Genomic DNA, 27,942 nt, shown 5'->3' on the forward strand with positions numbered 1-27,942 from the left:
GTTTGAAAGGGTTAAAGAATCTGTCTAATGTCGATTGCTTTTCTCTCTTCTTCAAGATTTTTCGTAAGTAATTAACAGCATTGCAATTGTAGAAATCCCCAAGCCTCAACCTGGTTTGGATGTCATTCTAAGACCGTTGTTCTGACATCCTCTCACTTCTTCAAAAGATCTTTAATAACAGATATCGGCATTAATCCTCTTTTTTTAGAAGAAAACATATCTCGCCGAGTTTCTTGGTGTTTTTCATTCAAGAGTTTTTGGCGTTCTTCTGTCGTCAGATCCGTTTCAGGTTCCATTATGAACTCTTCGATGTTCTTTATTTCTCAGATGTGATTTTTGTTACTCCTTTAGCTGCTTGAGTCTTCTTGATTATACAGTATTTTTCTTAAATAAGATTGAACTGCGGCCTACTATAGACCTGTTCACGCCGTATTGCCCAGCAACATTAGGCATCTTCTGCTCACTCTCTACCTTTGCTATTATACTCTCTCACCTTTCGAAAAGAAAAAAACAGACACAAAACTTAACGAGTGTCTACCCGACAGTCTCGCGAATACATAAAAGAATTATTTTCTCAGAAAAATAAAAGGCTGGAATTACAAGGGAGAGTTTTAAAGTTTGGAGGAATACTATCTGATCAGTATATACCAGATTGAGCGTCGATGTTTACGTCTTCCGCGCTCCAAAGAGTTTCAAGTTGTTGCCTGAAGACAAGGGAAGACCAATCGGTATTCATTATTTTACGTCGCTTCTTCTTGTGTTTGTTCTGTGGGGTGTTCGTTATCCGATCATGTGTTCGTTGTCTGAACATAAAAATCTTTCACAAAAGTGTTCGTTATCCGATTTGTTCGTTATCCGATCTGTTCGTTAACCGATCACCCACTGTAGTACTTTTGTCCACCAAAGCAGTGTGTGTAGTCCCTGGCTGAAGCTACCCAAAAAACTAAATGGATGAAACAACTTCTAGAAAGATAAATCTACCAATTACAACACCTATTAAAATATTTGAGGACAATCAAAGCTGTATTCAATTTATAGAATTAGAAAACAGTGCACAAAACATATTGCCACAAAATATCATTTTGTATGTGATTTAAAGAAGTCAGGAGAAATTAACATAATCTATTGTCCAAGTGAACTGATAACAGCTGACTTGTTAACCAAATCATTTGATGCAAATAAGATTAAGAAATTTACTTTTGCTATTGGATTATATTAACAATCAATTATTGAACGGATATGACTAAAGCCAATGGTGACTGTAATGTCTACATGTATAGTATATTATGTTGTGCTAATTTTGTAACAAGTTTCTGTATTACGTAATAAAAGGTTGGTGGTGCTAGCAACAACAACCTCTTAAGAAACCATTGATCACACTAACCTCCTTTTACTTTCCTTTTCCTAGTGCTGACCTTCTGTTAGATAAGTTGTGTAATCTTTGTTCTTTTTTTCATGTAACTAACCAATTAATCACAATCTCTTACAAGCTTAAGAATAAATCTAAAAATTCCTAATACTTAAATACTTTTATGACTCCTCTAACTTATGAAGCCCTTACTTTTGGGTTTTGTATTTTATCTGATATGAAGTCATTTGTACCAAAATGTTCTACAATTCCATTATAATTTTATTAATAAAAATTCTATTATATTGATTCCAACCTGAAATTTATTTCTATACTTCAAGAAAAGTTTATGATCATACTCTTCCCATCCACCTGTTGGTCCAGAGCACATAATAAATTCCTGATATAAAATAATATTTTTAAAAATATCATAATTATTTATGGTTTATAATATATGAAGCAATCTGCAAGAAGAATCAACAAATTAACTTTATAAAAATAATATAACTTTATAAATAAAATAAAATATTTAATTTATTTTTTTATATTCTGTATTTATGCTATAATTATTTATCTATTAACATTTTTGAATTTTAGAAAGAAATTAGAATTCCTAAGGTTTTCAATTTTAAGGATCAAAAAATTTTTTCCTATCTTCCTGTNGGGACATCACAAAATTCATGAAAAATGGTTAATTTGATATAAACAAAATGTAATTGTTTAAAAAGGCAAGAAAAAAATGTTTGTAGTCCAACACCTTTTGTGTCAAATTCTGATCTTCAAAAATATAAAATATTTAACTCTTTAAATATTATAACAATAAAAAACAAATTAATAACAGTATGCTAATAGTTAATCAAACTGAAAGGCTACTGTATCCACACATACAGAAGCCTTTCAGGTGTAATTAACCAAATTGTTTCTGTAATGTTATGTTTCAGTTCCTCTACAGTATGAAGATTTCTATATGCTCTGTCCTTCAAGAAAAAAGTCACAGGATGTCAAGTGTCTGAAGATCTTTTTTTGCCATAAATCTTGGAAAATTATAGTCTCCAAAAATTCCCATAGCATTGCCATTATCATCTCCCTAGCAATGAGGCATGTAGCACCCTCCTGCTGAAACCAGCTGGCATACAAAATTATGACACCATGTTGTCACTCATTTTCCTGCAATAATTTTTCAAAGTTTGAGTTGGCAGACTTTATGAATAATCTATATTACCAGAAATATATCAAACATAAGTTCATATCAAATTATAAATTGATGGTTTTAACAATTCAGAAAATGCTTTGATCTGTGTGTAAATCAAAAGTTAATAATTATAGTAAGTTTTTTTACCATTTTCTGCTTGTAATAGACATTTGAGCTAAGTTCTTGATGTTAATATTATGTCTGATTTTGAATATTAATATTGTTTATAAAAAAATTAATCTTTGCCTAGAAATTTAAATGATATATGACTTTATCTATATTACTTCAGGATAATTTATTATATAATAATAAATAATGTAACTACATCGTATTAATACGAAATTAATACAAAACCATTAATCATGGAAACTTGTAAAATATGATGCAGCTAGTAATATAAAATATAGATAATGCAATGCTTAGATGCAATCATCATCTATCCTGATATTATTTCTTTATATTTGAAAACAATTTTAGGTATTTAAAGATAAAATTGCAATAAACAATTGAACAAATCTATCATGTACAGTACATTATCATTAATTAATTTTCATATAATGAAAAATTATATTTACCTCAAATTCTGTAAGTTCTGGTGGAAAATCTGTAAGTCTATTATTAAAAAATGAAGCTTTATAATTTATCACTTTGTTACTATTTCTGATATTACTATTTATTTTCCAGGAATCAAATTTTTTATCCAAATCTAATAATTCTTTGTACAACAACTTTTCTTCAATAGTAAGTCTATTTATTCTAACAAATAAATTTAACTATTAAAAATTATTATTATTAAGTATTTTAATATAATTTTATTGTTAATTGAAAATAATGATTGAACAGCTATATCTATAAGATTTAGCTGTTCAATCATAGACCTAATACTCAGGAGGAACCAGAAATTCTTAGGGTGATCTTTTTTGATCACCTGAATTCAACCATAAGAATTTTTCAGGAGTGATCTGTCTCAGATATGTCAGATTCCATCCCTCACTACCCAGTTATTCCATTGTGGGCCTAGTCAAACCCATAATGGGCATGAAAAAACAACAAAGGGCCAAAAATAAAAAAGCAAACAAATACAAATATTTATAGTTGCCTTATAGTCCTTAATTCTAATTTATCATTGATTATCTACTTGGACACAATTTATTATTAGGACTTTATACTGGTGTTTTTGGATCAATATTGGATATTGATCCAAAAACACCAGTATAAAGTCCTAATAATAAGTTGTGTCCAAATAGACAATCAATGATAAATGCAAATATTATTAAGAAATCATCACATTTTTTTTTATGATTTTCACTTTTAATTCTTCTGTATACACTCACTTTAGGTTTTTCTGTGGAAAAATTTTAAGCAAGCTGAATTTTTGTATATTATTTTATTTAGTTATCTAAGAATATAAGCCATTGAGTGCATGTTTGTATATCTGTAATCTGTACAGAACTAGAAAGCCTAGAACAGCCACTAGGGGCGTTTCTAGCTATTATTTAAATTAACAATAAATTCAGTATATTATTATTACACAAATTAGTTCTATGTCTTTGAATATTAATTATATTAATAATATACAATATGATTAACTAAACTGTATTTAATTTTATAAGAAGTTTAATAACTTACATATTTTTTTCTTGAAGCTTTAACAAATCAATATTCAGTTTTATTTTTGAAATTAAAGATGCTTTATTCTTTGCAGCTGAAAATTTAAAGGATCTATGTGAAACTTATTTTTAATATTGTTTTAAAAATTATATAAACTATTACTAATCAATAATTTAATATAGGCAAATATACAAATGAGAGATTAGAATTATACATTTTTTGTTTTAACTTTTGAAATTATAATATTTAGCCAAAATTTTAATCAGTATCAAAAAGTATAATCCTTAAGAAAATTAGCTAATTCAACTTCAACAAAATATCAGTTCTTCAGATTGACTAGATTAGATATTAGTTAATTCCCACAATATCCATCACTTTTGTTTTTCTAGAAATGAAATACTGTGATATGTATGTTGTATGTGCATGTAGTTACTACACTAATTAGCATAGTTAATTTCCTATGTCATATCTGCAATTTTTTTTCTCTCTCCCCCTTTTTTGTGCTTTTCAGACTACTTTGAGAGGCATGTGTTTACAATAGCTGTTATCACACATCATATTTGACTGTTAAGGAGCCCCAAAGGGTATAAAAAGGAAGGAGCAAGAAAAGGATGGTTTTTATGAGTTCAGTCTGGAAAAGAAAGTGCGAGACATGTGTGATATAAACAAAAAATGTTGGACTACAACCATTTTTTTCTTGCCTTTTTAAACAATTATATTTCTTTTCTCTAAATTAACCATTTTTCGTGAATTTCATGATGGTTTGGAGCTGTCTGGGACATCACAAAATTCATGAAAAATGGTTAATTTGATATAAACAAAATGTAATTGTTTAAAAAGGCAAGAAAAAAATGTTTGTAGTCCAACACCTTTTGTTTATATCAAACTGCAACACATAAACCATAAATCAGAGAAGAAATGTTGTTCTATGATCAGTGAGAGATCAAATTCAGCTTCGATTTTGACTTTTCTCGCACTCCAGGTGGGAGTCCCATTACACTTACTGTTAGTAACAAGGTATAGCTATCTGGAAAGCATGATTGAGGGAGAATGACCAATCAAAATGGACAAAAAGAAAGAAAGAGATTGATATAATCTCCGACAATCAGGGACACCTCGCACTCAGTAAGTCATTGCACTTGGTTAGTTAACATTCCAATTAACCAAGACACCATGTGTCAACACGCAAAAAGCAGTTTCTCGTCTATTGTGCCAACCTGTAACCCATGCCACTACAGACTCAGACTGTGTCGCTGACACCAACCAACAGTCTCCCCACCTGCCTTATGAACTTGTCAACGCTACTGCCCGGGGCCACCTTTGATTGACAATCAAGAAAACGACATCAATGCTCAAGACATCTGAACAGCTGATTGTTTTAAAGCGAACTAGTTTGTTCATAGTGTAAGTTATTTTATGTTAAAATAAACAGTTTTTGTTAGACACTTGTCTTCTTTGTCTCTTCCACCACCATCCACATATGAAAGGACCCTAAACCATCTCTGATGAGAAATTAACTGATTTCCCCTAAAAGTCAGCTTCTTACACTGATGTCCAAGAAGTGGGATTTTGAGTCCCCAATCTCCACCAAGTTGGCAACTTACAGACAAGATTGCAAGGACAGTTTTTAGTAACAAGAAATGTAATCCATTTCCCTCTAGAAGTTCTCATGTAAAAGTGTAAAATCAGTTAAGATCATTAATTTACAAGTGTACCAACCTGGTTAGACTGAAAACTGTAATGTCATTAAATAACAAAGGAGTGAAGCTACAAGTCTCAAGATGCAACATGTGAAAGTATGTAGTTTTCATCTTTAAGGAAGACACATTGAATCAAAGTATGACAAAAAGGACAACTTTAATTAAGGTCATAAGCTTAACTACAGGCTTCTTTAGGATGCCAGTGCTAACTTTATGTCCCGACAGTTAGAAACAATCAGAATCGCGAACAAGGTTACACAAACAAAATCCCGAATCATTGGACGCGACATAAAGAACCGTTATTGAAAATTATCATGTAAAAGTCTAAATCTATCTTAAACACTAATAACAAATAAGACTTAAACTAATATTAACTAAGGTAAGAAGATAGGGGATAGGTAAAGGAAAGTTAGAACTCAGAAAAGGGGTACCCAATGCTAGTATGTAAGGCCTTCGAAGATCGTTTCTCTTTGCAATGTCCTTAGTGAGGGTCTTACAGAAAGTTGGAAGGATCTCCCTTTTTTCCTTTGAGTCACACAACTATCAGCGGTTACGATGTGAAGATTCATTCTTAAATTCCGTGGTCTATCACGGATATTTCTTTGACTGTCTCTCAGACTCTCTTTTCGTCTCATGTATGTACACTCCAAAAACCTTCTCCCACTCCTTCTCACTTCATTCCTCCCTCTCGTCCCCCTTACTTCTCCTCTTACCTCACCCCTCCCCTTGTTTTAGGATGTTTTCAATAGCCAATAATTAAAGGAATTTCGGGGAGTGACTCTTTGTAGAGGGTAGACCATAGAATGAAGAAAGAAGGAAAAAAGGGGGAAAGAAAAGAACATAGAAAGAAAAATAAAGCTAATTAAAATAAAATATAAACTATATACAAAATACATGGCATACTGCCACAAACAATATAACATGATAAGGATCCATTATTTGAGCACTCTAAACTTTTAATGTTATGTGCACTCTACTTAATATCTCTTGTTCTCTTCCCTTAATATTCTAAGTTAGGTTCTGTTACTTTTAAATTAGTCTATAAGATGAAAGGAATGGTGCATTGTGGTGGTACACCATGTCTTTGTACATAGGGGTGGTACGCCATGTCTTTGTACATAGGGGTAGATATAAGTTTTATTTCTCCTAAATTCCTTTGTCTTTAACGTCTGTTTCTAGAACTTTCTAACCTATTCTTTTTCTATGGGTGGGGGACAACCTTTGTCCAAGGACGAAGGGAGAAGACAAAGGGGATACTAAGAAGCCCTGAGGCCATCAGTAAAAACGAACAAGACACTTTTGGGTCAGTGTCCGAGGTGAAGAGACGTAGGAAAGAACAAGCCAAAGTTTGTCGCCTAGTGGGACAAAAGGAGAAAGGCTTGGAAGTTGTCTGTGAGCGGACAAAATTAGAAAGACATCCAGATTAAGGCTTCAAGAACGCTTTGAATTCTCGAGAAACAGAAACGAGAGGAAGGAAATTGACTCAAGTTCCAATATAGAGAAGATCAGAGACTGCCAAATTTACCCGGGTACCCCCCACAAATCTGTCCTTTATACTTGTCTCTTCTCTTCATATATCTTATTTTCTTCACCCTTCTTCCTTAGTATATAAGTTAGATTAAGGTAGATTTAAGTTAGTTGTAATATCTCTCAAACCATAATTTTGCATTGTCACGAACACGTGTCTCCTGCCTGTGAAAATATAAAGAATATGTCGGACGGTGTTGAACTTATGTGCATACTATACTTTGGGATCAAGTGTGTAAAGTGTAAAAGAACCAGGTGTAAGAAGGACCATGTAACCGTGTTTAAATAAAATCCTGTTTAATTTATAGTTACTTCTTTGTAATCCATTTATTTGTCCTCCACACCACCACAGCATCACTGCACTATCTTTTTTATCTGTTATATGTATATGTAGAATTGTTGTGTCATTGCACTATCTTCTATATCCAATATCCTTCTGTATGTATTATAACATTGTTTATAAATAAAATCTTGTTTTGTCATAATCTATATAATTGCACTCATTAGTCTGTTTAAATTGAGGCACACCCACAATAAAAGTCTAAAATAAAACCAAAATTTGATGTAAGGAACTGAGAGGAAGATAGAAGAACATATTATCCTAAAAGATACTTCAGAGAGAGAGAGAGAGAACTCATTTTGCTAAATAGCACTCAGATAATTTTTAAAATTTTATAAATACAATAGTTAAATAAATATTTAGAAAAAATAAAATTAATTATTATTTTTTAAATATTTTAAGTTACTCTGTAATTTATAAATATGAAAGTATGATAATGATAAAGAAGAGTAGTTTCTACACAATAAAATATCACATCATTATTATACTCAATTTGAGTATTATAATAAATGAAATATCCAGTAATCATAATTAAACTACTACTATTCAAATCTGGAGAGATATTTAGCAATCTAAATGCAACTAAAATCTGGTAGAGTTACATTATAGATAAAAAAAATTAGTTCTAGAAATCATCACTATGGCACATTGGTGCAACAAGCAATGAAAAACAATTTCCTTTGTATCATCATATGTGTTGCAGCCAATTCTGGGTATAAAATAGGCCACAACTGTGAATGTCATTTGTATCAATTACTATGGCCATCACCTTGCAAGAATATGCCTTGTGTAAAGCCTGTTCCATGAAAATGATGGCAATGCTGCAGCTGCATTTCAGAAATTTCATTGCCATAAGAAAATGCTTAGAACCATAGGATGCAACCTAGAAACTGGATGCATAGGATTTCAACCTAGTCAAGGGTATAAACCTAAAATTTCAGAAGTCATTGAAGATCTTACCATAGCTATTACTGATTTGGGTGTATCCTATGGCACAGTGTCACAGTGTCAAAGATACGATACTTAGAAAATTGATGTATTGTTATCACTATAAGATCAGCTACAATCAGCAGTTACTTGTCATCAATGGTGAAATCCAATTGATCTTTGCATTAACCTTACTCGTAAGAATAAAAGTGGATCTATCATGGAAGATCCTGTGGAGTGATGAGGTGTATTTTCACATTAATAAAACAGTAAATATCCATAATTTTACATAAGGGCCATAGAGAACCCTCGTGTTTTCCAGCAGATTTACTGCACTCACCTGAAGTTACAGTCTGGTTTGGATTCACAACCAATGGCATGTTATAGCTTCATAGGGCCTATGCCAATTTGAATTAGGAGGTCCCATGTACTGTGTTGATTTCAGACATTTTTCTTTTGGGAAATTTTTTAGGGAAATATTTTCTTATAAAAAATTGGTTTGGGGACCCTTGTTGGTGGGGTCTCAAGCAATTGCCCTTTTTGCTCATAGGATAACGTGCCACTGTTCACAACTTTGTTTATCCTTGAACCACTCTTCTTCAAAGAAACTAGTCCCAACAGGCCTGTGACATGCTCTTTGATAGATACATCAGATACCAAGTGATGTTTAACACTTTTTTTATATCCCAACTGCCACAGTGACAATACTTGGAGTCAATTACTTTCATATAAGATACAGCACCTTCATATATTGGACACTGTGTACAGCAGTTTCTACAATGACATTTTACCAATAACAAAGCAAGTAGTCATACTTTTCCTATCAGTTGATTACCTTGTTCTCCAGATCCTAATTTATGTGATTTTTGGTTGAGGGGATATTTAAAAAGTTGTTTATACAGTAATACCCTGAACTTACGCGATAGGTGGGACCGAGCAATAATCGCGTAAGTTGGGGTATAATTTCACAATTTGTGTAAAATCTAAGTCAAATGTATGTAAGCTAATAAATGTTCTTGTTAATCTTATCTCGTCTTTTGATTCATTCACAGTTACAAGAAATCACCACACAGAGCCTCTCAAGTCTCCATAGATATAACAAACACAAAAATAAATAACACAAAATAAATTATAGCTATGTGTCAATTCCACGCGACACGTCCGAACATGTAAGCTGAACAATAGTGGGGGGGAGTGAGTAATCAAGAGCTGTGTGGCACTCAAACAAAAGACGAATCGACAAGATTTGAAAATCACGTAACTGTGGGTTTGTGTAAGTCGGGGTAGCGTAAGTCAAGGTATTACCATAAATGAATTTCTGTAAATTTGGCAACCTTGAAAGTCAGTAACAAAATTGCATGTCAGAAGCATCACAGAAGATCAACTATGTTGGCCTCATTGCCTTCTGGTTTTAACACTTCAGAATAGAAACCACATTGAGCAGTATCTTTGTATATCATGAGTATTTTGTACAAATAAAATGTTTGTTGCTTGCAGTGCCAAAAGTGCCATAGTGATGAATTTTAATAGTAATTTATTTCTTTTTATGGAAATGTCTTCCATACGTCCTGAAATATCACCATATCAAATTTGGTTACATTTGGACTGCTAAATATTTTTCTAGACAAGCATTGAATGGAGTACCTTAATTATGATTAACTGTATATTGTCATGGAAAAAAACAAAAACAAAGTTCAGACAAACACTTTATTTACCAGACATAGATATTACACAGAAAAGAAACAGAGAAAATTAAAATAATTAAAATTAACTAAAACAAATTATCATGAAGAACAAAAAATAAGAACAGCTGGCTCAAACAATCCAACATGGGAGAATTCCAAGATTGAATTGCATTGCAAGCATGTTCACCATTCAAATATACAGTATATATTTTTTAAAGTTATGCCATGGTTTCAGCCAATTGGTCTATGGCTACAGCAAGAGATATCCATTTCAATACATTCTTTAATAAATATTCTCTGTATGATTGATCACTATTTGAAGAATTGAAATAATTAAAATTCTTTACAGCTTTTCAAATTTGATTTTGTTATAAATTTAATATGTCAAGATTGGGAATCCAATTATGGTCTGGCCACCCAATTTTTTTGATATAGTTAATTATGCCTAACTTTATCAATTGTTAGGCCTATAAAAACAAAAAGTGGACCAATAATTTATTGAACCTAGTTTTATGGTCCCTGACTTTAACCATAAAGTAGAGAATGGTGGTAGTAGCCTGCATCTTTGACCATAGGAAAGTAATTTTTTGATCCGCTGTCATCTATTCAGGATTTGGATTGGTTTGTCTGATAGTAAGGGGTTGCATTGGAATAAAAGGGGAAGAAAAAAAAGATTGCAGAGTTTTTGGGCCAGAGAGGAAGATCTCATTTGATCAAGGAGATGAATTGAGTCAGAGACTCTTTAGTCATCCTAGTAAGAAAGCTCTTCTGAGAGAGATCTTGAGCAGTTTGAAGGAGTCAGGGTCTCATCTCAGCCATGCCAGTAAGAAAGCAGCTTGAGTTAGAGATTTGTATCTAATGTAAATTCTGGCCATTAGATTAAAAGTAGGGAGTAGGGACTTCAATATGTATCTTGCAGCTATGTTTATAAACTATAAATAAAGTGTAAATACTTCATTTGAGATTGTGTTTCTCACAGATCTGAGATCAATCACAGTTCTCACAGACAATATGTAAGTGCACATTATTTTGAGTTAATATATTTATGATATTAAAAATATATTTGAACTCCATAACATTTACAAACAAAACAATACATCATTACCTTCAATAACAGTAAAAGAGTTTAGAGTTACTGGTAACCATTCAGAAAGAATCTTGATATTTTCATTTATTCTTGTTATTTTATTTCGTAATTCATTATCTAATATATAAAATAGTTTTAAAAATATTATTATTCTTTAGAACTAAAATCTAAGTTTGTNTCATCTTAGGCTTCTTGTAAGTTTTAAAAAAAAAAATGTTTTAATTAAGATATTTCTTCTCCAGTACATAGTCAATGATTAAAACTTTATGAATTGTTTTTATTTTACCTGCATGAAATTCATATCCTCTATCAATTTATATCATCTTGCCCCCCTGGCCCATTGGCTGGTGATGTTCTTGTCCAGAAGTAGTTGGTGCAATGGCATTTCTTTAAGGTTTTAACCATCTCTAGTAAAGTGAAAAACAGTTTGTTTTTAGCACTGTTTTGAGAAATAGTTTTGGATTTTTTCACTTTTAAATTTTACTCCATTTTTGAGAACCATATCTCATAAAGGATCACATGTAGATCATAAATTCCTTTGACTTTTCTATTGCTATGGGTATGGTCTACAGTTCTGATAAATTCCCAACTGCCTCATTCAGAACTGCATTTTTAACCACAGTTGAATCAATGAAGATCTAAAATAGCTATCAAGGATTGCGTTAACAAAATGAAAACTTATACAGAGAATGGATAGGAGCTGACAGATATCTTTTAACTAGCATGCATAGAAACTTTGCAGACACTACATTTATAAATAATGCTTCTAAATTTCTATTATTTATTTATTTTTTTAAATTTTCAGTTGTTATAGTACTATCATTTTATATTTTATGTCAATATGCAATTACCAATTACAATTTGTGCTGCTTACAGTACCAATTATAATTCATAGTTAAATAATAATCTTTGGTAATTAATTAATTTTATTTAATAACGAACTTTTTCTGTATAAATTAAATTGGTATCAGAAAAGATTTACTTGCATTCAGCCATAATTTTACATGTGACCATTTCTATTCTAAATACGGTACTTTCAACCATAATTTTAAATCATTCTATATATACAGGGCATATGCATTCATGTCCTTTTGAAAAATTCTGTAGATATATTTACAACATATTTAAACGGAACTTTCGGAAACACTTAAGTTCTAGATAAATTTTGTGCATAAATCAATTTTATATTCTTTAACAAGCCTTACCTCATTTTGAATACAAACTAAAGTCGAATGGAATATTTAAATATAAAAAAGAATGTGCAAGTTTTATGAATAATTTTTAATACTAAAATCATTATGAGAATTATTTCGTTTAATTATACGATAATTTAGAATGATTTTATTGTGTTCAAAAATAATGGATGTCACTAACCGAAAGCCGACATTTACCCTCCTGGGAAACAAGAGTGAATGAAATCAAACGTAACTGAATGTCACAATACAGTCAGCTGGAAGATAGAGGCGATTAATAATATATCAATCTACCGTTCTGTGAATCCGTGATAAAATCTGGATGAGCAACTCCACCGAAACTTTTTGTGGGAGGTCAGTCCCGAATATTTCGGGCCCTGTCCCTCACCAAGCGGCCGCCCCATTGTGGGTCTGGCCTAGGGTTTCTCATTTCCCGGTCTTTTGCTTGTCCCGGAATTCCGGGATAAAAGTGAACTGTTTCCCGAGATCCCGGGAAATCCCGTGGCATAAAGAATGTGTTAAAATCAAATGATATAATTATTTTTCATTTTCTAAAGTAATTTAAATGTTCTGCAACCTCCAAAATTCATAATATTAATAATGTTGTGTAAAATACATTAAAAATTACCTTTGAATTATGTATAAATTTTCACAAATAGAAAAGATNTTTATTGTTATAACGAATTATTTTAACATCTGGTTTAATGACATAATTAGAGGAGAGGTAACTTGATTTCTGATTACTAGTGATGACGGGGTGAGGAATCAAGAAATTACCCTTAACATTGTGAGAAATATTGCTTTATAAAATAAAAATATTAAAAAACTACCCGAAGCAATAGCTGTTCAGGCCATTTTAAATTTTTTTGGTTTTAATAAGAAGGAAGGAGTAAATAGTAACTTGTGAAAAGAATTCCATTTAAAAACTTATGCAATGAATAATATGAATAAATTAAACAAATCAGCAAGCAAATGTAAAATATTACTAAACTTTCATTAATAAATTGTAAATCATAATTTCGTAGATATAATCATTATCACAATGACTTTAAATCGTTTGTATGATAAATGATTTAAAAAATGAATGAATTATCATTTTTAATTATTATTCCAGATACCAATTATTAGTTAAAATTAGTTATAAATTATAAAATTTTAGCATCAGTTATTAATTTTATCCTATAACTAGCAGGTGGGCCTGGCGTTGCTCGGGCAAAAGTAACAATAACTAAGATAAAGATTATTACGTTACAGTCAACCTTACCCGTTTTCACAGAATGCAAGAATTGGGTCCCCTTGTTTCCAGACTAATTAGAGAATTTTTAGATGGTTCTAAAAATATGTTCGATTTCCCGCAAAAACGAAAAAACTGCATCTGTGCCTGTAAATCTTGCACATCGCTTTCTCTTAACAATTCCATTGTTATGTAACACTTCCATTGTTACTTAACACTTCCATTGTTGATGGAAGTGTTAAGCCTTAATCCTGTCTTTCTCCCCCGGGGGGAATTTCAAAAAATCCCTTCTTAATGTGTGTTCTTGTGATGTACTCTAACTGTGTACCAAATTTCAACTTTCAACTCCTAACCGTTTGGACTCGTATCCATAATGTATATAGAAGCCTTAATCCTGTATCTCTGCCCGGGGGGAATTTTGAAAAATCCCTTCTTAGTGTGCGTTTTCGTGATGTACTCTAACTGTGTACCAAATTTCAACTTTCAACTCCTAACCATTTGGGCTGTGCGCTTATTATTATTATCAACCCGTCTCGATTATATTATAGATTACAATGTTGTTTGTTAGTAACCATTGGAATTCTAAATTTTGTTTTTTTTATTTCTTAATTATAGGTTTGCTATATTCTTTCTTCTGCATATGTAGAAGAAAAAATACAGCAAACCTATAAATTGAATAAATTGTACATTTTAACCTTGGGATATTTTACTTGATGAATGAAATACTATACCTATAAATATAGAATTAATTAGCTAAGATGCATATTCTTTATGTGTAAAATATATAGCAATACAGTATATACTGTAACTTAAGATAACATAATGTTAACCATGTTATTTCATATATTGATATTTAATAACAAAAAATAAGAGGCAAATCAAAATTGAAATCATCTATGAATATTTTTTCCTCAATAATTTATGTAGCATATTTTCTATTATAGAAATGCTAATAATACTAAAACAACTTTTCCAATAAAATATCTTACTTATTTCAGTTATACTATTTGAATAATAAAATGATGTATGTGTTTAACTCAAGTATGAATAAAACTTTGTTGTATGAAACCTGCCTTTTGTTTTCCTTTCTTATTCATTGTGAATCAGAAAATACACAACAAACAAAAAAAATGAAAAAATAACAAAAGATAATATAAGATTAATCTTCTGTTAGTCATGCATGCTGTGCAGCTAGAGTTTTGTTACAGTTCAGTTCCTCCTCCCTCCTTTTATTTTTGGATGTGTGAGTACACTTTTTTTATTAATAATCTAAATCCTGCTATTTTAAATTTGAATGGATTGTGTGAATATGCTGGTATCAATGTTGATAGATATAACCTATTGCCTATTAACGTTGACACAGGCCAAGTTAAATATATAATAAATAATAACCAGCTGAAGAGGCCTTCTAAGATGCCAAAATGCACCCTAGAAAACATTGTATGTTTTAACAAATGTAATGAACCTGGATAATTAGTTATTGATATTAATAACTAGTAATAAACTTATATTCAGAATTAATTCTTTTTGCAAATAACTAATAGATCAAAAAATAAATTCAAAATTATTTTTTTAATCTTAATGTTTCTAAGCATTTTTTAATCTATCCTAACATTTAAGAAGTACAGTACCTATAATGATACTTTGACAATAAATATAAAAGCATTCAAAAACATTTAAGAAGTTTCAACATCTTTATGAGTTAGTTGAGATGTTAATTAGTTACATGTAATGAAATATAAAAATTTTAAAATAATAGCTTTCACTTTTTTATTCTTGTTAAGGTAACCAGCTTTTTACAATGAAAAGGAAGACACAAATAAATTGAAGGAAAAAATATAGTAAATAAAAGAAACATTTTATTCATTGCAACAATAATACACTATAATAATCTCTACTGCGTGCGTATGTGCCATGTCATGTTTCGGTAAGAAGTAAACAAAGCCACTTGTGCACAGCACACTCTCTCAAGGTCTTCCATGCGGAGCACATGCATCTCATAATCACGTCTCACCGCACTGTACTCAGCCTTCATGAATCATCATGCCAAATATAAACACGTCACATCACATCACACGCAACGGATTGGCTCAGCATCGATCAAATACAGAGATTTACAGATTATTCTTCAAATATTGAAAAGGAGGACATATAGGAGGACACATTTTGAGGGAGGACAGAACTTACAAAAGAAGGACTGTCCTCCCTAAAGTGGGATGATTGGTCACCTTATGTTTATGAATAAGTATATTGTACCACAATTCTATATTATTAAAATATTTGATATACAGGGTGTCTATAAATTATCTTTACAACTTTCATTGAACATAAAAAGTGTTTTGTAAGAGATATTAAAGATATTAATTTACTGAAAATCTTTCTCAAACAAGGAACTCATAAAGTTTTATTTGTTACCTGTAGATAGTAATGAGGCACTATAATGTACTGCCATCTGATGAATTTTCTAGTTTACTGTTAGTCATCCTGAACCTGCAAGAAAAAGTACAATGCATGGAATGATTTCTTTTACCACAATCTGATATTCAAGTTTAGTATAACTTTCATATGTGATATGGAAGATAACTTCCATCTCATCCAACTAGTCATGCATGGTACAAAAAGTTAAAAACAACAGAGAACATGCATCAGAAGAAATGAGCTGATATCAGGGGCAGATCCATAGGGGATTGTAGGGGCTTAAACCCTCCCCAATAATACAAAAAAATTTTTAATTTATTTTTCAAACTTCAAAATGTTGTTTTTAAAAACATTTATGATGGCAAATGATTTATTGAACTATCTGCATTACCATTGTCTTACATATGTTAATAAAATGTCCTTGTAATTTAATCAATATTTAAAATTTTTCAGTTTAGTATCTTTTGGTTCTATTGGATAGTAGGCTAGAACCTCCAATGAAAACATTGTTCATACACAGCACACTTCTGTAAGTCTAAGTCCAAGCAAGTCTATTGTACTAGGAAAACAGAATGTGAGTTAAATATTCCTAGAACTAAAGCTGACTACATTTAATGTAAATGTTTGAATTTGTATCCTTATAAACTTCAATTTTGCAAGATATTACAGAAACTGATAATAGTAGTGTTTACAGAGGTTGCTACAGCAATTCTAGATACAATTGATACTGATAATGTGTTTTTTGAAAAAATGATGTTCTCAGATAAGGCAAAATTTTCATGTACATGGCAAAGTGAATAAACAAAATGTGCATATCTGCAGGTCAGAAAGTTCTATTTTCTCCAGAGAATATATAAAGGACAGCCAAGGTCAATGTATGTTTACAATGTATTCATGACCATGTAATTGGGCACTTTCTCTTTCTAGATCAAACTGTTAGGGTCAGTAATTACCTTGACATGCTTGAAAACTGTTAAATATATCACCGTTGCAAGTTACATGTTCACAGATAGTGAGTAGGATTCCTTACAAGTAAGTTTAAAATCATACACAACTGCTTTGGCCTGTTTCAAAGTCATACCGAACCAAAAAGTGGCAGGCTTGATAGAGACACCACGTCATGGCTGTTTATTTGTTAGAAAAATAATACAAAGGTTATATAATACAAAGCACTGCTACACAATACAATTACAAACATTATATTGTGGTGTATCCCACCATGTATATGTATGTTTTAGTCGATAATACCCTATGTCATCTATATTTTCCTCTTCTACTTAAATAACCCGCACTATTTTTCCTCTTTTGACTCTTCCGACCTATTTGCACTTTCTGGCTAGTTTCGGGCTGAAAAGGGGGTAACAACCGACAAGGCAGCGTAGGAGGACTTTACTTTTCATTATTCATTCTGGGAGAAGCAAGCGAGGGGAGAACCATGTGAGGAAGACGAGGGAACGAATCCATGCAGTCAGGGAGTGTACGTCGGAAGATTGCTTAATTTGTTGCACAGATAAGGGGGACTTCTTTCTAACCTAACATTTCTATACTTTTCCCTAACCTAGATTATACTAGTTTATATTTTAGATTTAGTTAGTTATAAGTATTATTATAATACGGTCACAATGGATTGTGTACTGGTCGGCTTCGGGACCTGCACGTGCAATTGGGTAGACGAGCTTTGTTAAAGAGAGGAAAGGAGGAATGATTTTGTATCATGGACGGTTTCGAGATTATGTATTAAAATTAAATTGGAGATTAACTGTAAATAAATGATTTCCTCGATATTTAGTTGAAATTTGTGTTAATATGTGGTGTATTCTTGTATAATACGGTTTTTCATTAACCCGTCACACCACAATATAACACAAAGCATTGCTACACAATACAATTACAAACATTATATAACACAAATCATTGCTACATACATAGGTAATGACAGGAGAGAAATTTAACAAGAACTATGCTATACAAAACATAAAGTCATCTTGTGGTATTATTTAATAAATAAAAATTACAAAATAAGCACACAATCACTTTTGATAAAACAAGTTATTGTTGTCCAGAATAGAAAGAATGTCAATAAGTTGTTTTATCAAAAGTGCTTGTGTGCTTATTTTGTAATTTTTAAGTTTTAATTAAATAACACCATAAGACAGTTGGTTTTGTTATGTATAATATTTATTTGTAAGAATTATAACAACATATTTTGAGAAATATGCTTTCCCCAACTAGATCTTCAACAATGCATTTTCCAACAAGACAGTGTTCCATCTCACTGACAAAAGTCTAGAGCACTGGTAAATCTTAGTTCTAAATTATGCCGCTATGGTGAACAGCGCCAGTCACGGGAATTGGATTTGTAAGTTTCGGGTCATAGTTACATGTGGGTCTTATCTTTGTTCAGTCTTGATTAAAATGGAATGCACTATATGCCACTTAAAATATAAATATAAACAAAGTTTAAGCAAACACATGAGTGAGAAAAAAATTATAGCAAGGATAGAGTTTTAAAAATATTTAAATGTAGTTTATGTTTAAGTGAATATCAGAAAAAAGAAGAAATATTGTCACATTTCAGCAAGGTACATGACATTTTTATATTTTGTGGCGAATGCCGCCTTCACACCTGTACCCTTAACCATTGTAAAATACAAATGTGAGATCCGAAAGGCCCTGGGTCTAATTTGTGAATTTTTATTAATAATATTAAATTATAGACACGAAATATTACTTCGTTTTTGTGAAAAAAATATTGTTTTAGACATGGGAAAAACCAGCCTGCATAACAGATGCTACTTCCTTTCACAGAAGAGAACATCCTCTGTTTTTCCGTATCTGGTTAAAAATCTCGCTCAGATGGGAAATGGTTACCCCTCATTCATCCCCCTTTTGTCCGTTCTCACGAAAGAGTTACTGGACGATGATTGGTCGAAATTCAGGCGATATAAGGGAATTTAGTCCAAATTCGGGGAGTTCTTCGACAGATCCGAAGCATCCAAACTCCACGCAGTTTTCCTCCTGATGGCCAACGCCCTTAACGGAGTCCCATAGACTAAGTCCCGAGTCTATACGTAGAAGTGATATTTTATATTTTGTGCACGAATTGATCTCCCGTATGAAAGTACTATGAACTCTATCTACAAGGTGTCCTTTACCTACAGAAACGAAGACGAAGACAACTAAACAGGTCGTATGTTTAGAATAATTTTGTGAGCTCTCTCTCTCGATCGTGCTTTAGCATAGCATAAGTCGTAACCTCTAGCTTGTCGCTTAATTGTTGTTATCGATTATTTGTATTCGTTTGTTTGGAATCATTAAATTTACTCTTGTTTTATTTTATAAAAATGTCTCTTCAATTCATTCCGAATCAGATCACAAACGCGTGTTAATCCGCGTATAATAAGATCGATTAACTGGTGTCAAAAAATCCTGACGAGTATCTGAACTTCGCAGTTCGGATCAATTTTGATATCGCTCTCCTATGAAATATTTAAGATCAGATCTAGTGATCTGCATCCTAGAGAACTAGTCTCACCGACTAGTGCCCGTAAGTGGCGTAGATTGAGACCCCTACGTCCTGGCTGATCTCACACAAGCAATGGTGTATGAGTCATCACTTCCTGCAATAAATTCGAACTCACCCAACAAGGATAATCAACCACCAGTTGTCTTTGTTAGCCGCATCATCGAGACATGTGCAGTACCAAATACACGAGAAAGACAATAAAATCAGTTTTGGTTACGATCTCGTCTCATTCGTTTCTTTCACTCACAGTGACAAAAGATAAAAGCAACCACAACCAAAACCCACATTAGTGAGCCGGACTAAGAACATAATTCGACTAAGAACTACCATTGGAACCTTCATCAGGTACGTCGTTTTCCTTTTCTCAAGACCTCAGTTGTCAGATCATGGCCGAGATTGGAGCGGTAAAAATCCCTCCATACAACTTTTCTGACCCAGCCTTATGGTTCCACATGTGCGAAAGCACATTTGTGCTAGGATCTCCAAATCTGATCATGGAAAGTGCCACAAAGTTCAACTACGTAGTGGCCCATTTACCACCGGAAGTCGCATCAACGGTTAGAGACATTATTATTTCTCCGGACCGTACAGACCCGTACGGTCACATAAAGGTGGAACTTATTAAATGATCCGGCAAATCGTCTCAACAGGAGTTATGAAAACTATTGGCCAGAGAACAGCTAGGAGATCGCAAACCCTCCGAACTACTACGTGTTCTAAAGCGTCGGGCGGAAAATTTTCAAATCCCGGACGCAGTTATACTAGAATTATTCATACAACACTTTCCGACTTCTGTCCAATCTATCTTAGCCACCATTACCCCACTCAACGTAGACAAAGCAGCGGAGGTAGCGGACCGCGTGGTGGAAGTAACCCCTGCAATGATAGAATTTTGTCAGATAACTGTCAACTTTTACACCTGAGTGTTAATCGTTTGTTAAGTTCTCAGCAGCAAAAGTGATGCTTTCTCATAACCTCCAGACCTATTGTCTCAATTTCATCAGTTGAATATAGCAAGGAACTGCAAGTTTAGGCAGTCATTGCCAGTTCCTCGATCGGACCACTCCTTTTTTTCCTGTTCTAATTTTTAGATACCCTGGACTCCTTGGGATACATCATTTTCGGATACCTCCTCATCTATGGCCATAATATCTATCATACACTCAGAACTGTCAGAATAAGGACTATTCTCCAGAACATGTAGTTCAAAGTATGTCTAACTTGTAAGTCCAAGCAAGACATATAATTCATTTAATGATTAATTCCCAATCTTTGAATTCCACATCCAATAACTTTGAATTAGATTAATTATATGAATGCTTTCCCCAACTAGATCTATTGGGATCTTGATCTGATGCAGGTTGAAAGGATTTCCAACCTGCATCAGATCAAGATCTTCTACAAGATCTCTACTCTCAGAACATAGTGACCAAGATCCTCTACAAGGTAATTATCCCCGCACATATCTCATGTAAACTCTCTTTCTCGAGAAATGCAGAAAGAGCTAGACATATTTTTTGTTTGATCTGATGAATAGAATGTATAGAATGTATAAATCTGACAATAGAATGTATAAAATGTATAAATTATCCTCTACAAATAAATGGTTGTTTCATTACCTAGTTTCTGCATGAGTCACTTCCTGCTCACTAACACACGGTCTCCATCCTGAATCCAATTGCCCATGCATGCAGCCGCTTGTGGGATGGAATCAAACTGCCGTCTCGGCTTCCATGTCAATCGGAACATGGTGGTGTCAGTCCTGACAAGGCACTAAAGAAGTGCCAATCCTCCAGTCACATACAACCTGAAATTGACAAATCCAGTTCCCCAAACTGGTGCTGTTCACCATATCAGCATAATTTAGAACCAAGATTTACCAGGGCTCTAGACGTTTGTCACCTCATTGGACCAAATTTGTTTGCAAGATACTTGACAATGAGTTCCTTGGATTGGTTGTGATGGGCCCTTCAAATAGCCCTCAAGAGTCACCAGACATCACACCTTATGACTATTTCCTTTGGGGCTTCATTAAGGATTGTGCTTACAAGCTAGAATTGTTGATCTTGTTGACCTTAAGGCAAAAACTCAAGCTACCATTTAAGAAATTGATATCAACATGCTTCACTGTGCCTGGCAAGAACTAGATTATTATTTGGATATTCTTTGCATGACAAAAATGATGTCATGCAAAAAATATCCATATTAAATGTTTGTGACATGTAAGTAGTTTAATATTTTCTCTATATAACATCATTAATATCATTGTTTTCAGCCTACTACTAAAAATTTTATATGATTTCAAAGTTGTAAAGACAATTTATATACACCCCGTACTATATTATTATTAAATCATATATAAGCATCTCTAAGTCCAATAGTTATATTAAAGCCAAATGATTGCCAGATTAAAAAACAGGCTATATTACCATTGATAGTGGTAATATAGCCTGATTTATTCCAGCAATCATTTGGCTTTATTATCAAATCATAACAGATAATATAGCATAATTTGTTATAAAATAGCTAAAACTATAAAACTTAATATTAAAAAGCATATTACATGAAGTGATTCTTTTTAATTGAAGGATATTGTCATTCTCCATAAGTGTCTTTAATTCCACATCCAATAACTTTGAATTCAATAAATAATTATGTAATTCTGTTTCAACTTGTTTAATTCTGTAAAGTTTAAATAAAGCATCTATTACTTAGAGGTCATTCATAAATAATGTCAACTAAAATTCCACGTTTTTAACACCTCTTCTCTCTCACATCACTCATTGTCACATTATGACAAATCTTCATAAATGATGTCACATTGGTTGTCACTCTGTCAAAACCATTTTTATGATGTAAATACACTGCGTCAATTATGTAATGAATATTAACATAAAATGATTTATTTACATTTTTATCAAAATAAAACACTACATAACAATAGCAGTACACTAATCAAAAGTTTATTTTTGCTACACCATGCTTAGCAAGTTATTTCATCAGTTTGTAAGTTCTCCAATTGGCATGATGAGAATATTGGAGACATGTATCCAAGAAATATTTTGTCCTGTCATGTTTACACTATCAACATCTGTATTACATTCTCAAATAAAGCATTCCAAACAAATTCAAAAGTTGTTTTTGATAAGAGGCACTGCAGTCTACATATTTAAAAAGATCATCAAGTGTCACTTCTCTCCATTGGCATACTCAAGATTTAATTTTGAGAGCTGAGTTGAATGAATAAAAACTTTTTAATATGAATTCAATACAATTCCCACCTTATGTGGATTCTAATTCATAAGTAGTATAGAAGTAGAAGATGCAGCACAATATAAATACAAAAATGAATTTTAATTAAGAAAAGACTTTTGGACAATTTTCTATAGTATTTTTTTCTTTTCTTTTAAAAGGTACCAGGACTCCTTAATCCCCCTCTGGGTGAGCCACTGTCCCATATGTGTTGGACTAATGAGCTTGTACTATATGCTTGGTCTCAGTCTCATGCTCTGGCAAATATCAATTTAATAAAATTAGGACATTGCACATCATTGTCAAATCCTGATAGAATTGAGACAAAACTGGAAAGAAAGAGGCTTCTCAAAATAGGCAATCCTTGCACTTGCCAACATGGAGGGGCAATCCAAGAGCAAAGCAATCAGCATTGATTGCCTTGTTCTTGTGTTTTATTTCTTTTTCAGGCCCATTTTCCATTAGGTTTGCACAATGCCCTTTTTTTTTTATTTTTGCCCCTAAATTCCATTAGGCAGGCTCAATTGCATCAGGGATTATGCACATTGTCACTTTGACCTCAATGTATCTCAAAAATAAAGTCATGGACTAATATTCTTTATTATGTTTTTGAAACAAAATCAATTCTATAAGCCACATAGAAGATGTACTAGTGACTTTGAGACATTGCATAACTTTGTAATACCATTTGCACAATACTGCTTTGTCATACGTGCTCATACTACAACCTTGTATCTCAAAAACAAATTCATGGACCCCCCACTTTTTAATTACGATTTTGGATTCCTCATCGAAATGAATGGAAAATGGCAAAGTTTTATCAAGATTGATCAATAAAATTTCAAGAATGAACACAAAAGATGCTTTTCTAACACTCTACCTCAATTATGTAATTCTGTTTCAACCTGTTTAATTCTCATACAAAATTACTTTGTTTAACTCAACAGGTCTTACAGAAAAAGATGACATATGACTTCATAGCAACATCACAATAATTTCATTTTTTATACAGCAGCAAGCAACTTCTACCAGATGGTCATCATTTACCTGGTTTGTTAATGACATAATTACTTTATGTCCATACTAGTATATATCCAGTTTAATGCCAGTGGCAATTTTCTTTAAATGGAATGAACCTACCAGGTCCTACAACCCTCAAATTCTCTTGATACTCTTTTAATTTAAATCACTTTTGTTCAATTAATCATTCCATTGTTCAATGCACCTCTCCTTGAAATAAATCCTGCTAGCACTACTGGATCTACACAGTTTGTGTAAGTATTAATTTAAAAAAAAGTAAGTATTAATATTATATTTGCAATTTGTCATCTCTGCTAAATATTCAACCTGATAATATACTATCACTGCACATCGGGTTGTATATAATACAATAAATCTGACTTACTGAACCTATAACCGATGCGTATCACTCGTTTTCTTTCACAAATCAAACGTTTTCATAACCCCTTCTGGGTTCTTCATCAGGATAACAGCTGGATCGAATAGCAATTTCAAAAAATTTATAAAGCGATTTCAAAACAGCTGTTATCCTGATGAAGAACCCAGAAGGGGTTATGAAAACGTTTGATTTGTGAAAGAAAAAGTGATACGCATCGGTTATAGGTTCAGTAAGTCAGATTTATTGTATTATATTCAACCTGATCTACTATTTCACAATCAGATTCTTATTTTTTTTTCTTTTGTTGTTGGTTCTATCATTCTTTTATACAATAATCACCAGGAAAACAAATCATATTGAGTTGAAACAAACAAAATATTGTATGAAAACATAATCATTGTAATAACAGCATTAATTATTTTATAAACACTACACATATAACCAATATCCAACAAGAAAATACAAAACTACACGAAAGCAAATGTGAAGGTCAGTTAGCTTATGATGACCATTCAACACAGATCCAAGTGTTTGCTTTCGTGTAGTTTTGAATTTTTTTGTTGTATATTGGTTATATGTGTAGTGCTTATTTATACTGTATATATCCAGTTTGAGTAGTTGAATTGAAATTAATTATTTTACTAAATACAGTAGTTCAAAATTTAAACTCATATATTGCAAACAAATTATACTAAAAAAAATATAGTATGATTTAAAAGATGGAAAACAAAAAGAAAATAACAGAAAATAAATAGTTTCTTACTTTTGTTTATATTTAAGATAGTTTTCAATAATGTCCTTTCGTTCCTTACTATTCAAACTAAAAAAAAATATTGAAGTTAATTTAAAAATATTGATATTTTCAAAAATCTTACAGTTAAAGTTGCATTCCATCATAAACATTATTTATATAATACATACTTTAACATTAAACAAACATTACATAAGTTAATTAGTTTCTATAATATAATTACATTTAATATCTAATGGAATTTATTATTTTAAATTTAATAACAAGATATGCAATATCAGAATATGTTTAAAAGTTACAATATTATTACAACTACACTCTTGATTCTACATTCAAATATTAAAAATAGGCAAAATTGGGGACATCTGATCACCCTATTATAGAAAAATTTCTCAACTTTACTACTATTAGGTACAGATGCAGCTCTGAAAGAACAGTTGTTGCATCAGAGCTGTAGACCTTGCACCATAGGAGTAAAAATGTAAAAGAAACCAATGATCTATATGTGACCCTTTGCAAGATATAGCAGAAGGGTGGATCTAGGTTTTTCAGGGACTAAGACTTATTGAAGTCCAATGGGGCCCCATTTTTTATTAATGCAAATAATACTATAAATTATCATTATTATTATATTATTAACTATATTTTACTATACGATAAGTGCTCATTGTTAATGAAAAAGTATTAAAAGTTTATGATGATAATTCAATTTTTGTGGGCCCTTGACACTTGGAGCCCAGGGCTTGAGCCCTATTAGTCCCTATGTAGATCTGCCCCTGTACAGTAGTGTAGTATATAGATAAACTCCAGAAGTAAGGGCGTCACCAAGGGAAAGAGACGGGGGCAGCTGCCCCCTAGAAATTAAAAAAAATTATTTAAATGCTAAGTTTTAATTAAAATAATCATCTTAGGCTTCTTGTAAGTTTTAAAAAAAAAAATGTTTTAATTAAGATATTTCTTCTCCAGTACATAGTCAATGATTAAAACTTTATGAATTGTTTTTATTTTACCTGCATGAAATTCATATCCTCTATCAATTTATATCATCTTGCCCCCCTGGCCCATTGGCTGGTGATGTTCTTGTCCAGAAGTAGTTGGTGCAATGGCAATTCTTTAAGGTTTTAACCATCTCTAGTAAAGTGAAAAACAGTTTGTTTTTAGCACTGTTTTGAGAAATAGTTTTGGATTTTTTCACTTTTAAATTTTACTCCATTTTTGAGAACCATATCTCATAAAGGATCACATGTAGATCATAAATTCCTTTGACTTTTCTATTGCTATGGGTATGGTCTACAGTTCTGATAAATTCCCAACTGCCTCATTCAGAACTGCATTTTTAACCACAGTTGAATCAATGAAGATCTAAAATAGCTATCAAGGATTGCGTTAACAAAATGAAAACTTATACAGAGAATGGATAGGAGCTGACAGATATCTTTTAACTAGCATGCATAGAAACTTTGCAGACACTACATTTATAAATAATGCTTCTAAATTTCTATTATTTATTTATTTTTTTAAATTTTCAGTTGTTATAGTACTATCATTTTATATTTTATGTCAATATGCAATTACCAATTACAATTTGTGCTGCTTACAGTACCAATTATAATTCATAGTTAAATAATAATCTTTGGTAATTAATTAATTTTATTTAATAACGAACTTTTTCTGTATAAATTAAATTGGTATCAGAAAAGATTTACTTGCATTCAGCCATAATTTTACATGTGACCATTTCTATTCTAAATACGGTACTTTCAACCATAATTTTAAATCATTCTATATATACAGGGCATATGCATTCATGTCCTTTTGAAAAATTCTGTAGATATATTTACAACATATTTAAACGGAACTTTCGGAAACACTTAAGTTCTAGATAAATTTTGTGCATAAATCAATTTTATATTCTTTAACAAGCCTTACCTCATTTTGAATACAAACTAAAGTCGAATGGAATATTTAAATATAAAAAAGAATGTGCAAGTTTTATGAATAATTTTTAATACTAAAATCATTATGAGAATTATTTCGTTTAATTATACGATAATTTAGAATGATTTTATTGTGTTCAAAAATAATGGATGTCACTAACCGAAAGCCGACATTTACCCTCCTGGGAAACAAGAGTGAATGAAATCAAACGTAACTGAATGTCACAATACAGTCAGCTGGAAGATAGAGGCGATTAATAATATATCAATCTACCGTTCTGTGAATCCGTGATAAAATCTGGATGAGCAACTCCACCGAAACTTTTTGTGGGAGGTCAGTCCCGAATATTTCGGGCCCTGTCCCTCACCAAGCGGCCGCCCCATTGTGGGTCTGGCCTAGGGTTTCTCATTTCCCGGTCTTTTGCTTGTCCCGGAATTCCGGGATAAAAGTGAACTGTTTCCCGAGATCCCGGGAAATCCCGTGGCAGAATTAATTATTTTTAAGATATATGAAATATTATGAAATCGAATGATATAATTATTTTTCATTTTTTAAAGTAATTTAATACTTTCTGCAACCTCCAAAATCATATTAATAATGCTGTATAAGATATATATTAAAAATTGCCTTTGAATTACGTAGAAATAATACTATAAATTATCATTATTACTATATTATTAACTATATTTATGTATAAATTTATTAATTAAAGTTTGCTGGAAACTGCATACAACAACAACAACAAAATGCTTTGAATTGAGTTGAACATTTTAAAAAACGAATCTAGATGAAACTTCTAACTTAGAAGGTAATT

General features: G+C 31.9%; 1 protein-coding gene and 1 pseudogene across 11 annotated transcripts in view; one reads left to right on the plus strand and one right to left on the minus strand.

The window, feature by feature from the left end:
- Positions 1-27,545, minus strand: part of LOC111636456 (coiled-coil domain-containing protein 112-like) — a 63,260-nt gene extending 35,715 nt beyond the window's left edge. For 2 of the 11 annotated variants that reach the window (XM_023381710.1, XM_023381705.1), the window contains exons 1-7: positions 27,402-27,545; positions 25,203-25,259; positions 22,352-22,470; positions 11,436-11,534; positions 4,170-4,245; positions 3,116-3,296; positions 1,665-1,748 (exon numbers count right to left, since the gene is read on the minus strand). In XM_023381710.1, the coding sequence (XP_023237478.1) occupies positions 1,665-1,748; positions 3,116-3,296; positions 4,170-4,245; positions 11,436-11,534; positions 22,352-22,470; positions 25,203-25,259; positions 27,402-27,511 (726 nt within the window). In that variant the 5' untranslated portion in view covers positions 27,512-27,545. Of the gene's footprint in view, positions 1-1,664; positions 1,749-3,115; positions 3,297-4,169; positions 4,246-11,435; positions 11,535-16,259; positions 16,335-22,351; positions 22,471-25,202; positions 25,260-27,119; positions 27,238-27,288 lie in introns of those variants that run through there. The other 9 variants (XM_023381714.1, XM_023381709.1, XM_023381713.1 and 6 more) reach the window with 9 other exon arrangements.
- Positions 20,022-20,832, plus strand: LOC111636457 (annotated as a pseudogene).
- Positions 27,546-27,942: the final 397 nt, after the last annotated feature.

The sequence above is a fragment of the Centruroides sculpturatus genome, unplaced genomic scaffold, assembly GCF_000671375.1.
Source record: "Centruroides sculpturatus isolate CEXI.00-Female unplaced genomic scaffold, Cexi_2.0 scaffold1048, whole genome shotgun sequence".
Classification (NCBI taxonomy): Eukaryota; Metazoa; Arthropoda; class Arachnida; order Scorpiones; family Buthidae; genus Centruroides; species Centruroides sculpturatus.